Raw genomic sequence first — 13,371 nt, forward strand, 5'->3', positions numbered from 1 at the left:
AGAACAAGCTCTATCTGCAACCTTCTTCTGCTTCATGAACAGTCCATCCATTGGATAGGAGCGGGTGCAGAAGCTATAAGAAGAGGTTGCAAGAAATTTACTCAAGGTTAATGTGAATCTGTCCAGTGTGTAAATGCACCCTTCCTCTGAAATGCTGATACAAATATCTTGATCTGTGCATATTCTACATAAAGAAGGTGTCAATAGGTACAACCCAGGCTAAGATAACCACTTTTAAAGTCCTATTAATGTTAACAGGAGAGAGAAAAGCACAATTCTCCCACTGAAATCAATGGGACTTAAATATGGTTACCTTTGGTTGGATTGTAAACTCTTTTTCCATTGTGTTTGGAGTAGGGATGCTTTGTTTTTGCTAATTAAAAGGATACTAAACATTTATTGACTAGTTGCTTAAAGGCAATTACCCGGTAAATCCATTTTCAAGTTGATCAGTGTCATCATCAATGGTCTTCACAGACAGTCTGTGCACAGCAGGGCAGGAGTGATAGGTGTCAACTTTAGCCATGTTGTTTTACATATCAATATCCAAGTGGTATCTGGAAAACAGGAAGAACTTATTTTAAATGTCATTTTATGGAAAAGGAACTTCAAAAACAAGGGATTTTTATAAAACATAGGAGAACCTTGAAGAAAATGGTGAAATATGTTCAGAGCAATCCTCAGCACATTTGCTCAGAAATCAATCCCATTTAGTTCAAAGGGACTTACTCCCTTGTAGGTGTGTTCAAAATGGCCATCTTGGTCATACAATCTACTGTTTGCTGAGAACATTAAGGGGCAGCCCTTCCATGAGGCAGCATGAGGCAGTTGCCACAGATGCAAGAGGCAAGCCCCAGACCTCCACCACCACGGGCAGTACCCTGGTAACCACTGTTTCTTGTCCAGCTGCAGGATCTATCTATCTATCTATCTATCTATTTGAAACATTTAATATACCGCCCACTCCGAAGACTCTGGGCGGTGTACAAAAACATGCAAAGCAAGAAAGCATTACATTCTAAATTAAAACTAAAGTAACTAACAAAAAGGAAAAAAAATAGGTAAATTACAGGGCAAAAGCCTGGCGAAAAAGAAAAGTCTTCAATAGAGATTTAAAAATCAATAAGGAAGGAGCTAAATGAATCTGAAGGGGAAGGGAGTTCCAGAGAAGTGGGGCAGCAACCGAAAAGGCCCTTTCATGGGTCCTAGAGCCCCAAAACTCTCGGAAATCAGGGACTGACAGAAGGGCCATCTGAGAAGATCTGACCGGATGGGATGTAACTGGATGGGAGAGGCAGGTCTGTAGGTAGACAGGCGCCAAACCCCACAAGGCTTTGAAGGTCAAAACCAGGACCTTAAATTGAACTTGGAAGCGAATAGGCAGCCAGTGCAATGACTGCAGGAGAGGTGATACCCTGTCATATTTTTTGGCACCCATGATGATGCTGTTCTTTTCCCCATCTCTTTTCTGCTTGGGCCATACCTCTCCCCCCCACCCCCGCCAACCCGAGCTAAGAACGCCACTCTCAGCACTGCCTGGCTTGAAGACATGCTCTGAGAGTGTTTGCATGGCACTCCCTCAGGAGCACAGCCTGTGGGTGCTGAGCACCCACCTGCAGATGAGAGAGGTGTCCTATGGTCCTTCACCTCAGGCAGCAAAATGTCTTGGGCTGCCCTTGAGAACATTTCACACAACCCAGGGAGATTAAGATGACATGAGTGGTCATAATCTTACATAGGCAGAGGAACGCCTGAAGACAAATCTTATGTTTGCATATCTGTGCTTGAAGAATGCCAGAATAACATTGCAGCTGTAATGGCAGGATATAATGGATCCTGGTATCATGCTGACCCAGCACTCAGTACAGTCCATCAGCAAGCCTTGTAATTGGACCACAAATGACATCATAGATATTTTTGTCTATATCAAAATTTGTACAACTCTTGGGATATATACTGAGTTATGCTGAAGCTCTAAGCTATAACAAGCTTAAAAGGTCCCAAAATTTGACAAAATGATGTATTACTCATTTTTTCATTAACTATTCAACAAAAAGGACAATGAAAATAGATGTATCAAAGCTTTATTTTAACTTGGCACCGAAAAAATAATAATCTAACAAAAACAGTTATCTTACAAGCCTATTTGCATTAGAAATGCCTTTAAATGAAATTGTATTGGCCGCTTTCACACATAACGCTCCACACTCCCCTCGCTCTCCTGTCTGCATTTGCACGTAATGGACAGGAGGCAATCTGCAGTCAGAGAGACTGCAGAGAGGATGGGGAACTGACTGCGTGGGCTTCCTTCTTGACTGAAGGACAGCCCTGGCAGCCAATCGCAGCTGGAGCAAGGGAGGAGCTTCCTCCCTCAACTCTGGTTTTAGCAGAGTGGGCCTGTGGTGCAGCATTCACATGTAACACTGGCACTGCCAAACCAGAGTTAGAGGCGGCAAAACCCACTACAAACCAAGTGTACAAATTGGAGTCCCGGAAGGGAAACCGTGGGTAGATTTTTGGTCCGGACTGCGGTTGCACACAATCAGACATACAAACATTTCAACTGGGGGCCCCTTCAACTGGGGGCCCTTTTCGTGTTATGTGCAAATGCAGCCATTATGTAAGACTTGAAATTTAGTCTTTTAGTCTAATTTTAGTTTATAGAGGTCTCTCATAATGTGAGGCTTTAAACTGTAGCCTACTTAGCACATGCCTAAATCCTCGATAATTTTGTTAATATGTTAGTCAGAATGTCACTATTAAGACAGAATTGCTTATTATAAAAAATAGGGGATCTCACACACACACACACACACCCGCCACCGCCAAAGCTCTGGGCAGTTCACAACAAATTTTAAAAGACATAAAACTAACACGATCTAAAACACACTACTTAAAACAATATAAAAACAATTTTAAAACAATTCAAAACTATTTAAAACCAATTAAAATACCCCAAAATGATTTTAAAACCTTGGAAGGCCAGGCCAATTTATCCCCATTAAACAAATGGGCATAAAAAGCATAATGATCAGCAAAACTCCCTCCGATATAAGAGTGTGAATGGCATATACACTTCATTTCCTCACAGTTAAACATGTTCTGTGCTTAAAAGATTCTTTTCTTACCCTTGTCACAAATGGTTAGAGTCAGAGGTGCAGCTAAGTCATTTTACCACCTGGACCTAATGGCCTCACAGGGGCCCCCATACACACACACACAATGCTCATCTGTTGATGGATTCCTTAACTTAGGCCAAATTCTTACTTGCATCATGCCAATGAATTCAAACGCAGCATGGAACATTAATCAACAACAGTTTCTAGCAACTGTTTTGAGAATTAAATGTCAAAAATTGACTTATCTCAAGTGGTCTTGGGACCAACGCACATTGCTGGTCACATGCTTGATTTGGTCTTTCACTCTGATCGGGGTGGTGTTCTATGGGTGGGGACTCCTGTGATTTCCCCATTGTCATGGACAGACCACTGTCTGGTTAAGGTTGGACTAACAGTCATTTCCCACCATCACAGGGGTGAGGAACCTATTAGGATGGTCCACCCAAGAAGGTTATTGGATACAATAGGATTCCAAGAAGCCTTGGTGGGATTTAGTGTTGGCTCTGCTGGCAATCCTCTGGTGGAGAACTGGAACAGCAAAATCACCAGGGCAGTAGACATGATCGTTTCTAAGCGTCCTCTCTGACCCGCTTCAAAATTGGCTCCTCGGTATACAGAAATTGGCCCCTTGGTATACAGAAGAACTATGGGGGCTGAAGTGGAAAGGTAGATGACTGGAGCGCAAGTGGAGAAAGACTCAGCTCGAATCCAACAGATTGCAACATAGTGCACATTTGAAGACCTGTGCTCAGACAATACATGCGGAAAAGAAATTGAAATTAAGGTTGCAAAACTGTACACACTTATTTGGGCATAATTCCTATTCAACTCAGTGGGACTTACTTTTGAATGAACATTGAGGATTGTGCTGCATAGGTGCTGTTATTCCTATTATATGAAAGTAAATGGCAAATCTCTCACTGATTCTAATACTTCTGGATTCCAGCCAGTGGCTGCAATCCTATGCTTGCTTACCTGGGCCTCTCCAGTCCTCCTGCGCATGCATGGTTGCACCACAGCCCTTAGAGTTTCACATTTGCCCACCGAACTCATTCAGAGAAATTTCACTGAGAACATGTATAGGAAAGGGGATGATAACTACAGATGCTAATTCACTACTGGATGTGGGATGATTTCTGGAAATGCCTAAATGAGGTAGAGTATTACGCCTTACATGAATCTATGTTTAATATATCAGCCTGCCATGCTGCAATGGAAAGTTGGCCCGTTACCAAGATAACCTTAGTTTGGCATAACCTACAACTGACTTTAGGTCAATGACAATCAGCTGTTTGATACGAATCTTGAGTTTAGCAATGTGGAGTTGGAGTCACTGGGTCTTCATGTACTATTGGAAGGTTGCTTGAGGTGAACAGATAATATATAGGAGGCCCTTGTTATTTATGGTGGTTCAATTCTCGCTTACAATCATGAATATGGAAACCATGAATAATGAAACCTTAACTCCTCAACTTAAACCTCAACTCCTGCCTGTGGCTTCCAGCAGCATCTGGTGGGCCACTGTGCAAAACAGGATACTGGACTAGACAGGCCTTGGGCCTGATCTAGCAGGGCTGTTCTTATGTTCTTAACTCTATGGGAATCTGGAGGTTAGATTCTTGCACAATTTCTTTTGCCAAAAATGAGGGAGGAGAGCAGAATTAAAAGCAGTACACCACAGTAACTTACTTTCCAGCTCTCCAGCAATGCCTCCCCCAAACCTCTAGATTAGCCAATTCTTTGCTGATTTTAGCGGGCTTTTGTTTTTGGTGAGCACGAGCCACAAAATGGCTCCATGCTGACTCCAGACAGGAAATGTCATCGGAAATGCCACTGGAAGTGATACCGGAAGTCCCTTTTGGTGGCCCAAGTACCGTGGATACGTGAAAATCACCTATTTTTTAAATATTGCAGATAATGAAACTGGATCTCTGAGACCCATCCATGGATATGTGAAACAGTGGTTGCTGAAACCATAGAGAACAGGGCCACCTGTATGTGTTTTGGTCTACAGTTCAAAAGACGGTTGTCACACATGTTATGACACATGAAGCAAACATCTGTGTAAGCTGAAAAGTGTTGTGATTCTTGTGACATCATGGTATTTATATGTCTGTTGTTTGTTCATTTCTGTCCTCAGATAAAGTCCTCTGAATTAAGCAAACCAAGCTTCATTTATGACATCCAGTGCATCTGTCTTTATGCCTGTGTGTCTGCACTCTCTTCCATGAGGTGATAACAAAAGGGCCTTTTCTGACATGTTAAAGTACAATCCTCTACATGGTGATGCTTACATGCATCCACATGAGCAGAGCCTCACAATGATTTCAAGCATTTGTCATATTCAGATGTTTGTGTGAACTGGCTGTTTTAAAAGTACCAAATCAATGTCAGTCTTTCTTTACGTAGAATGAACCAGACTACTAAATGTTCTGCCCAGGGGCATCGCAAAGTTGAAGGCAGACCCTCCCACCATCTGCATTCATGGCCCTAGCACCATCCACCCTCGCACCTTTCTACCTGCCACCAGCTTGCCTACTATGGGCAATGCCTACCTGTTGGGGCCAAGTTCCACACTCAGCCCTGGCCACACCATCGGATGATGTGACTGCTAGAACACATCTGCCTTAAAGGGGCTGCCTGTTCTCACTGGGGTGGGTAGTGCACAAGCACTTAGCCTGAACAAATGGCCAGTGGGGTGTGGCAAGCACACAGTGCAGGGGAAGAGATGGGAGGCACACCCCGGAGACCCACAATCTGGGTCTCTTGGTCCCCCACCACTTGTCCAATGGAGGCTATGCCACTGGTTCTGCCATTCAAATATTGTAATTAAACCACTTATATAGGGTAAGGAGGGACAGGAGCTCAATGGTATTACACCTACTTGGCATGCAGAAGACCCTAAATTCAATCCGCAGCAGGGCCCCTACTGCTGTTTTTGCATGTATTGATCTTACACTACATGTCAAAACAAGGTACCTGAACATGTTCAACCATTAATGCACGTAGTGAGTGAGCTGTCCCTTCTCAAAGAGCTGGAGCAGAGGACTGATTGTTTGGTGGGGCCAACCTCCTTACAAGCAGAAGTGATCAACATTGCCCACAAAGTTCACCTGGGCATGATCTTGACTAAAAGGCAAATCAGAGAAAGTTTCTGGTGGCTAGGTATGGACAAACAAATTGAAAATGTAATCAGGCACTGTATGGCTTGTGCTGTGTGTGACAAATTGCCAAATACTTTTACCACCCTCTTGACTCCAGTGAGACTGCAGAGAGGCAGGGGAGTTGGCTGAGTGGGTGCAGAGAGGTGGGGAAACTGGCTGTGTGGGCTTGCTTCTTGGCAGAAGGACAACCTCTGTCATGAGAGCTCAGAGGAAGGCAGCCATTATAGGCTAAGACTACTTTATTGTGTAACAGGAAGAGACAAATTCAACAAAGGTACAGGCAGGAAGAAGGAAGGGATGCTGCCTCCAATTAAGACCACCACTAGCAAATGCTAGTGCCACCTACTGGCTGGAGATATTACAACAACATTTCCACACAACCTCCACAGCCAATCGGGCCAGAGTGAGGGAGGCCCTTCCTCCCTCAGCTCTGGTCCCGTTGGGCCCAAACTGCAGTGCCAGCGTTCAGATGTAATGCTGACACCACAGTTTGGGCCCAATGGGACCAAAACTGGAGAAGGGTGGCGAAACTCCACTCTGCATAAAGATTCAGAATGAAGTCTGGCGATGGAAACTGGAGGGTCCTTTTCACCCTTAATTCCAGTTTGCCTAATTTGGATGTGCAGCTTCAAAAACTGGAGGTGAAGGGTCCTCCAGTTTCCTATTTTGTCTGAATTCAGCCAAGGTGATCCAGTTCATGGCTGCAGTTTTTTCAAGGGAAGCTCTTCCTAAAGAACTAGTGACTGACAATGGCACACAGCTTACCTCCTTTGAATTAAGTTTTGTTTGTTATAAAGGGGAGAGGTGTATTGTATTCCACTCAGTAAACCAGCATCTAATTGTATTCTATCTAGTAAGCTTTTGTGTTTTGTTTTTAGGAATTTTTTCCCAGTGGGGATACTGTAGAGAGTGTTGGAGGGGGCGGGGTCAGAATGAAAAGGGAGAGAAAGGAGAAGGAAAAAATGGAGTTGTTTCTGGAATAAAGTCTTAGCTAAATCCACATAAGATTGTTTTGTATTTACAAGGAAGCAGTTATAACATTAGGGATGTGCACAAAATATTTTCAGCACATCCAGAGGGGCAGAGAAAGGTTGCTTTAACAGGAGCGAGGGAGGTCTTACCTGCCTCTCCATTACGCCTCTGCCACCCTGCATCACCATAATGTAGTGCTGTCCCAATACTATGCTGAACACTCAAGATGGTGTCAATACATTCTCAGGTGCCATTTCCAGGCCAATGCAGCCACAGGCTGCTGAGAAGAGGGGACTTCCTGTTTCCAAGAAAGAAGCAGCCCTGGCATGGCTTTTAAGAGCAGACCACGGGGCTGCTTAATACGGAGAGTGTCGAGCTGGGGTGGGGAGGGGCGCCAGAGGAGCAACAGAGGGCCAGGTAAGTGACTGCTCATGCCCCACCCACACCCCGAAACAATTTGGCTGGGGCAGCTCGAATCATTTTGGCACCTTGAAATAGAGGTGCAGAAACACTTCATGCACATCCCTGTAAAACACTGCTGCTGCTCAGTTACATGAAGCAGTCATATTTTTATGTGTCAGTTGTATCAGGAGAAATATTAGGCAAAAATTCCGGTGACTTGGCATCACAGCCCTTGTTTTTATACATTAAGAGCATATGTTAAGTTTGGCGATCATCTTACTATATATCCACCTGGCCTCAACTATGCAATGTGCTAATAATTTATAGGGGGTGATCCCCAAACTCTTAGAGAAGGACACCACCAATGGAATTTTTAAAATTGGTCAGTACCACCTGTTGGCCCAGCTTCCTCACCCAAAATCCATTCCCACAGGGCTGCATCCTCCATAATGTCCATAGACACGGTTGCCAGAAGCCACAGTGACAATGCCATGCTTTTCCCAGCCTCCACTAGTCAGTGCTTAATTGACTTACATCAAGCTAAAGGCTTAAGCAATCCTTTAAAGCAGGGTTTCTTAAGCTTGGGCCCCCAGATGTTGTTGTAATACAACTCCCATCATCCTCAGCCACAAAGGCTATGTCTGGGGATGATGGGAGTTGTAGTCCAACAATATCTGGGAGTCCAAGATTAAGAAACCCTGCTTTAAACCATATGCTGCTGCCATGTACCATTTTTTGTCTCTTCCAGGTGCTAATCCATGAAGAACTGGCTCTCTAGAATCTAGGCCCTCAGGCCATAGGTCTCCCAGGAGCCAGCAAGTGATTAGGAATCATGACAGGGACAGGCTTTCTTAATAAAGCCAACTACTCAGTCTCTGTTAAATGTCACATGTATTTTGTATTGCATGCAATTAGCACATAATAATTATAATTAATCATAAGTGCTACATGTAATTAGAAATGTAATTAATAATTTTCAGCCCTGGAAATCTGCTTCTCCCCAGTGTGTTATAAGCATTATATACATGCTCAGAGGCACCGGCCAACATCCAGTATAGTGCAATATGAGTGCTGCCAATCCAGCCACATTGCTGGCTGTTGTAGTGAAGAACTGGTGGCCTTGCACTTTTGTGCAAGAGCGCAAACACGTCCTGTAACACAGACAACCTCTGGGTGTGCTAGTTAGATTGGAAACACTCTGCTGACAGTCAAGCAACATATTTCCAATCAAAGCAACACTTCCAGAGTGCAGGCACACTATTTGAAGTACTTGTGCTCTTGCACAAAAGTGCAAGACCACTGGTGCTTCTCTATAACCCCATGGAAGTGAAGGTGGGTTGGCACCACCTGCATTACACTGCACTGGATGTCGGCCAACATTCTTTTTATTGTTTCTCTATCCAGGGTGGTGTCCTAATAGTGACTGAGGTGAACCTGGCACAGATTAAGCTCTGCTTTCATCTCCACATTTAATCTTTAATCCTAATTGGTACCAGCGACATTATCTGTTTGGTGGTAGCGCCTCAACTCCTTGCCTAGGGAGATGATGCAGTCTCCCTCTGTCCCCCTTTAGACTTTCCTGTTTCAGTGAAGAATTTCCTGTTTCAGAAGGCTTTGTATTCTGATGCCTAACAATTTTGATTCTGCTGTTAGATGGCTACTATTTGTTTAATATGCTGATCATATATTGCTTCTTTTATTACATATATTGGGGCCATTCACAAAACCTACCGGGTGGGCAGGTGTGGGTGGGAGGTTTCCTAAACCTTGCCTTCCCCCCAGACAATAGTTGGTTTCTCAGTGGGAGTGCAGATCTCTCACACAATCAGCCCTGCTCTGTGCAGCACGGAGCAGGGCAGATTGATCTGAGGCCAGGACTCATTATCCTAGCCTCCATAAATCCCACAGTGCATCATGTGACACATGCAATGCATTGGGGGATTTTCCAAGGAGACCGGTGTTCTAGGCACCCATCTCTATGTCTGCTGGGGCTAAACATAGCTCCAGCAAACACACACACACTGTTACTACAGGTTAAGGAAGCACTCGCTCCCTTATCCTCAGCTAACAACTAGGTCTGAAAGCAAGACTAGGCCTGATCCTAGTGGTTCTCAAGCTCAGTCTAACCCAGGCTGGGCATCCCTAGCCTGGGTTAGGCTGTGCGTGAGAAAAGCATCACTGTCTCAGATTGCCTCTAGTTAGATGACCTCTCACATCCCAGGAGTTAGATTAGCTTTAAACTACATTAGGAAACTAGTGTGTAGTTCAAAAAGTATACCACTTTTCCCCATCCAGAATGTACACCACTACACAGGTTCATTCCATAGGCATCTGTAAAATATTAGTTTACTATATAGCTCCTGGTACAGCATATATAGACCTTAAAACCTGGATGAAGTGCAAGACATCAAAAGATAATTAATTACAAACGGCTTTTCATGAAAAGTGATTTCACGGAGAATAGTTCAAGGAGAATAGTTGCCTCAGTCATACTCACAAACCATCCAGAGAGACAACCTCACCTATCTGAATTTTCCCATGGTTTTATCCTAAAACTTCCTATGAGCAAGCAGAATATCTTAACCAAGAGAAATATGGCAGCATTCCAAACCTTTCTTAATAGAAAACTAATTGTCACCTTAGACATCTTCCATTGTTCTATTGTTACCCTAACTCAGATATATACTGAACGCCTTTTATGCAGACTTAAATTCCTTCACTAATGTTTGAGGAGCAGAAAGCAAACTAGATAGCTAAACTGCATTAACTGACTATGGCTGCATTTGCATGTAATGTGGAATCACAGTTCAATAAGTCTGATGTTCCATGGACATTACTTCTGATTGCAGGGGATTGCAGTCGGGTGCGGTGACAATACCGAGGGTTCTAGACTGGGACTCCCTTGAACCCTTGGGTTGAATAAAGTTATGTCACTGTTACCTGAGGTTCCTAGCAGCCTGAGGTATGTCCAAATTAAGAACCGTAGGCTGCTCACCTTGGGACCGGAGTTGAGGAAGGAAACTCCTCCCTCAACTCAAGACCAATTAGCTGTGTGGTCTGTCCTTCTGTCACGAAGTAAGCCCACACAGCCAGCTCCCCCACCTCTCAGCCATATTGCTGACTGCAGAGGCAGCTCTCCTGAATGTATGAATTCAGATGGGAAAGCAGAGGGAGGGGAGGTGGAACCTGCATTACATGCAAATTCAGCCACTATCTTAAAACCTTCGTGGAAAAACGAATTTCCAGCTGAAAAATGAATTTCCACTTGACCACAATCTACCAGATGGGTGGGTGGTGGGGAGAAGGTTTCAAAAAACTTTTTTTTTCCATTTTATTTTAAAGAACATGCATTACAGTCCAAGACACTCCCAAAATTGAAACACTTTCATATAAAGTCTTAAAAGAAAAGGAGAGAAGAAAAAAGGGAAATAAGAAAAGAAAGGAAAAGAAAAAAACCCGACAAACAATGCATATATATGTAATCACCTTCTAAAACACATACAATTCATTAAATTTTGACCATATCGCTTGAAACTCTTCTTCTTTGCCTAAACAGCAAAAACAAAACAAAAAACAAAAAAACAACCAATTCAAATGTGGATAATGAACACTTTTCAGTAGTCCAAAGCTGAAGTTCTGGAGTAAATCTGGTTTTCCAATGTTGAATTATAATCTTTTTGGCCACTCCCCAAGTGCGAAGAATCCATAGTTGTTGATAACGTGTTAAGTTCCATGTCCTGGAAATATATCCCAGGAGAACATAGCTATCTTTAAAACACAAAGATAATTGCAGTGTCTTATTTACAATTTTATGGACTTCATCCCAAAAAAATGCTATAATTGGACATGACCAAACCATATGTGACAATGTCCCCTCATAAATATTACATCTCCAGCAAACGGCGTTCTGAACCCAGCCCTTTCTGAACATCCTCTGGGGAGTCCAGTAAGAGCGAAACAAAGGTTTTTGCTGAACAAGCCTCAGTTTAAGACCTATATATGCTCGTTTCATTATCCTTAATGCTATTAACCATTGGTCTACCGTAATGATATATTCACGATCCTGATTCCATAATACACAAATATAATCAATATCAACTTTATCTTTCTCTTTAAGTTTTAAATAAAATGAAACTGTAGGTTTAGCTTGTTCTGGTAGATGTTCCAAATCCAGTATTAATGATGGAGTTTCTGAAGCAGCAAGTGCATCATGTCCAAAAAACTGTGTTAAAAGGTGCCTTAATTGTATATATTGCCAACGGGCATTCGAAGGGATATTAAATTCATTTTTCAAAGCATCAAAAGATTTAAAAACTTCTTCTGAGGTAATTAATTGATCTAAAGTAATAATATTAGAAGTTGCCCAATTGGCCCAATAGAAAGGTTTCTGCCCAATCTTCAAATCCGGGTTCATTCATAATGTAAGCTTTGCGTGCTGAGAAGGATCAAAATCATATTTAAGGCCTAAACTCCTCCATATACGTCTAGCTGCCTGAACTTCTGGTAGTTTATCAGAAGAGCGAATAAGTAACAAACCCAATACCTGGTAAGCAGATAGTGGAGCTAAATAGTAACTCTCCAGTCATGCCCATGGGGTATCCAAAATTTGAGGCTCAGCTTTCCATCTCAGTGTTGAAGATAGCATAAAAGCCCAGTGATAAGCTTGGAAGTGGGGGAAATTAAAACCACCCTCTTCCACCAGCAATTGGAGCTTGCCAAGTGAGAATCTCAGTGGATGACCTTCCCAGATACATCTGTTAATTATCTTGTAAACTTTTTAAAATAAGATAAAGGTATAAAAACTGGGAGGCCTCTTAAGATATACATAAGTTTTGGCATTATATTCATCTTAAGTGCATTTATCTTTCCCCAAATACTCAAGAGTATCACAGACCATCAATCTAAATAATTTTTCATCTTACTCAAAAATTTAGAGAACTTTAAATTTACCAAATAAAAAAGATCATTTGGAATCACCATACCTAAAGACTCAAGAAAATCCGGGCACCACCTAAAACCCCATGATCTACAATTAGCAGGGAGGCTTGCAGAACCCAATGGCATCGGTTCTGGTTTTTCCCAATTTATAGAATAACCAGACAACTTGCAAAATTTATATACCATTGACATCAAAGCAGGTATTGAATCCACAAAACATAAAATATCATACGCATATAGAATCAATTTATGTTCAGTTGCAGCCAATTTAATGCCCCTTATCTCATCTAATTCCCTAATTGCACAAGCCATGGATTCTAATACTATATTAAAGAAGAGAGGGGAAAGGGGACAACTTTGCCATGTCCCCCGCTACAATTTACTCAAAGGAGATAATATACCATTAGTAATAACCTGTGAATAAGGAGCCTTATAAATAAGATTAACCCAAATAAAAAAACTAGAAGGACAACCAAATTTGATCAAAGCTTGCCTTAAAAATCTCATATTGACCATATCAAAAGACTTTTTGGCATCCAAAGAAATTATAGCAGCGGGAAGATGTCTTTCTGAAGATAAAGCTGTTACTTCAATCAATAATCTAATATTATCTGATCCTTGTCATCCCGATATAAAACCAGTCTGACTAGGATATATTATAGTGGGAAGTATAGTCTGTATTCTACATGCCAATGTAGCTGATAAAATCTTAGCATCGACATTTAGCAGGGATATAAGTCTATAACTCGAACATAACTCGAAATCTTTACCAGGTT

General features: G+C 42.4%; 1 protein-coding gene across 6 annotated transcripts in view; it reads right to left on the reverse strand.

The window, feature by feature from the left end:
- CNGA3 (cyclic nucleotide gated channel subunit alpha 3) overlaps positions 1-13,371 on the reverse strand; it is a 57,779-nt gene that overhangs the window by 19,166 nt on the left and 25,242 nt on the right. For 3 of the 6 annotated variants that reach the window (XM_053304699.1, XM_053304698.1, XM_053304693.1), the window contains exons 1-2: positions 6,099-6,425; positions 426-557 (exon numbers count right to left, since the gene is read on the reverse strand). In XM_053304699.1, coding sequence (XP_053160674.1) covers positions 426-526 — 101 coding nt within the window. In that variant the 5' untranslated portion in view covers positions 527-557; positions 6,099-6,425. Of the gene's footprint in view, positions 1-425; positions 558-3,962; positions 3,982-4,094; positions 4,166-6,098; positions 6,426-13,371 lie in introns of those variants that run through there. The other 3 variants (XM_053304694.1, XM_053304697.1, XM_053304695.1) reach the window with 3 other exon arrangements.

The sequence above is a fragment of the Hemicordylus capensis genome, chromosome 3, assembly GCF_027244095.1.
Source record: "Hemicordylus capensis ecotype Gifberg chromosome 3, rHemCap1.1.pri, whole genome shotgun sequence".
NCBI lineage: Eukaryota > Metazoa > Chordata > Lepidosauria > Squamata > Cordylidae > Hemicordylus > Hemicordylus capensis.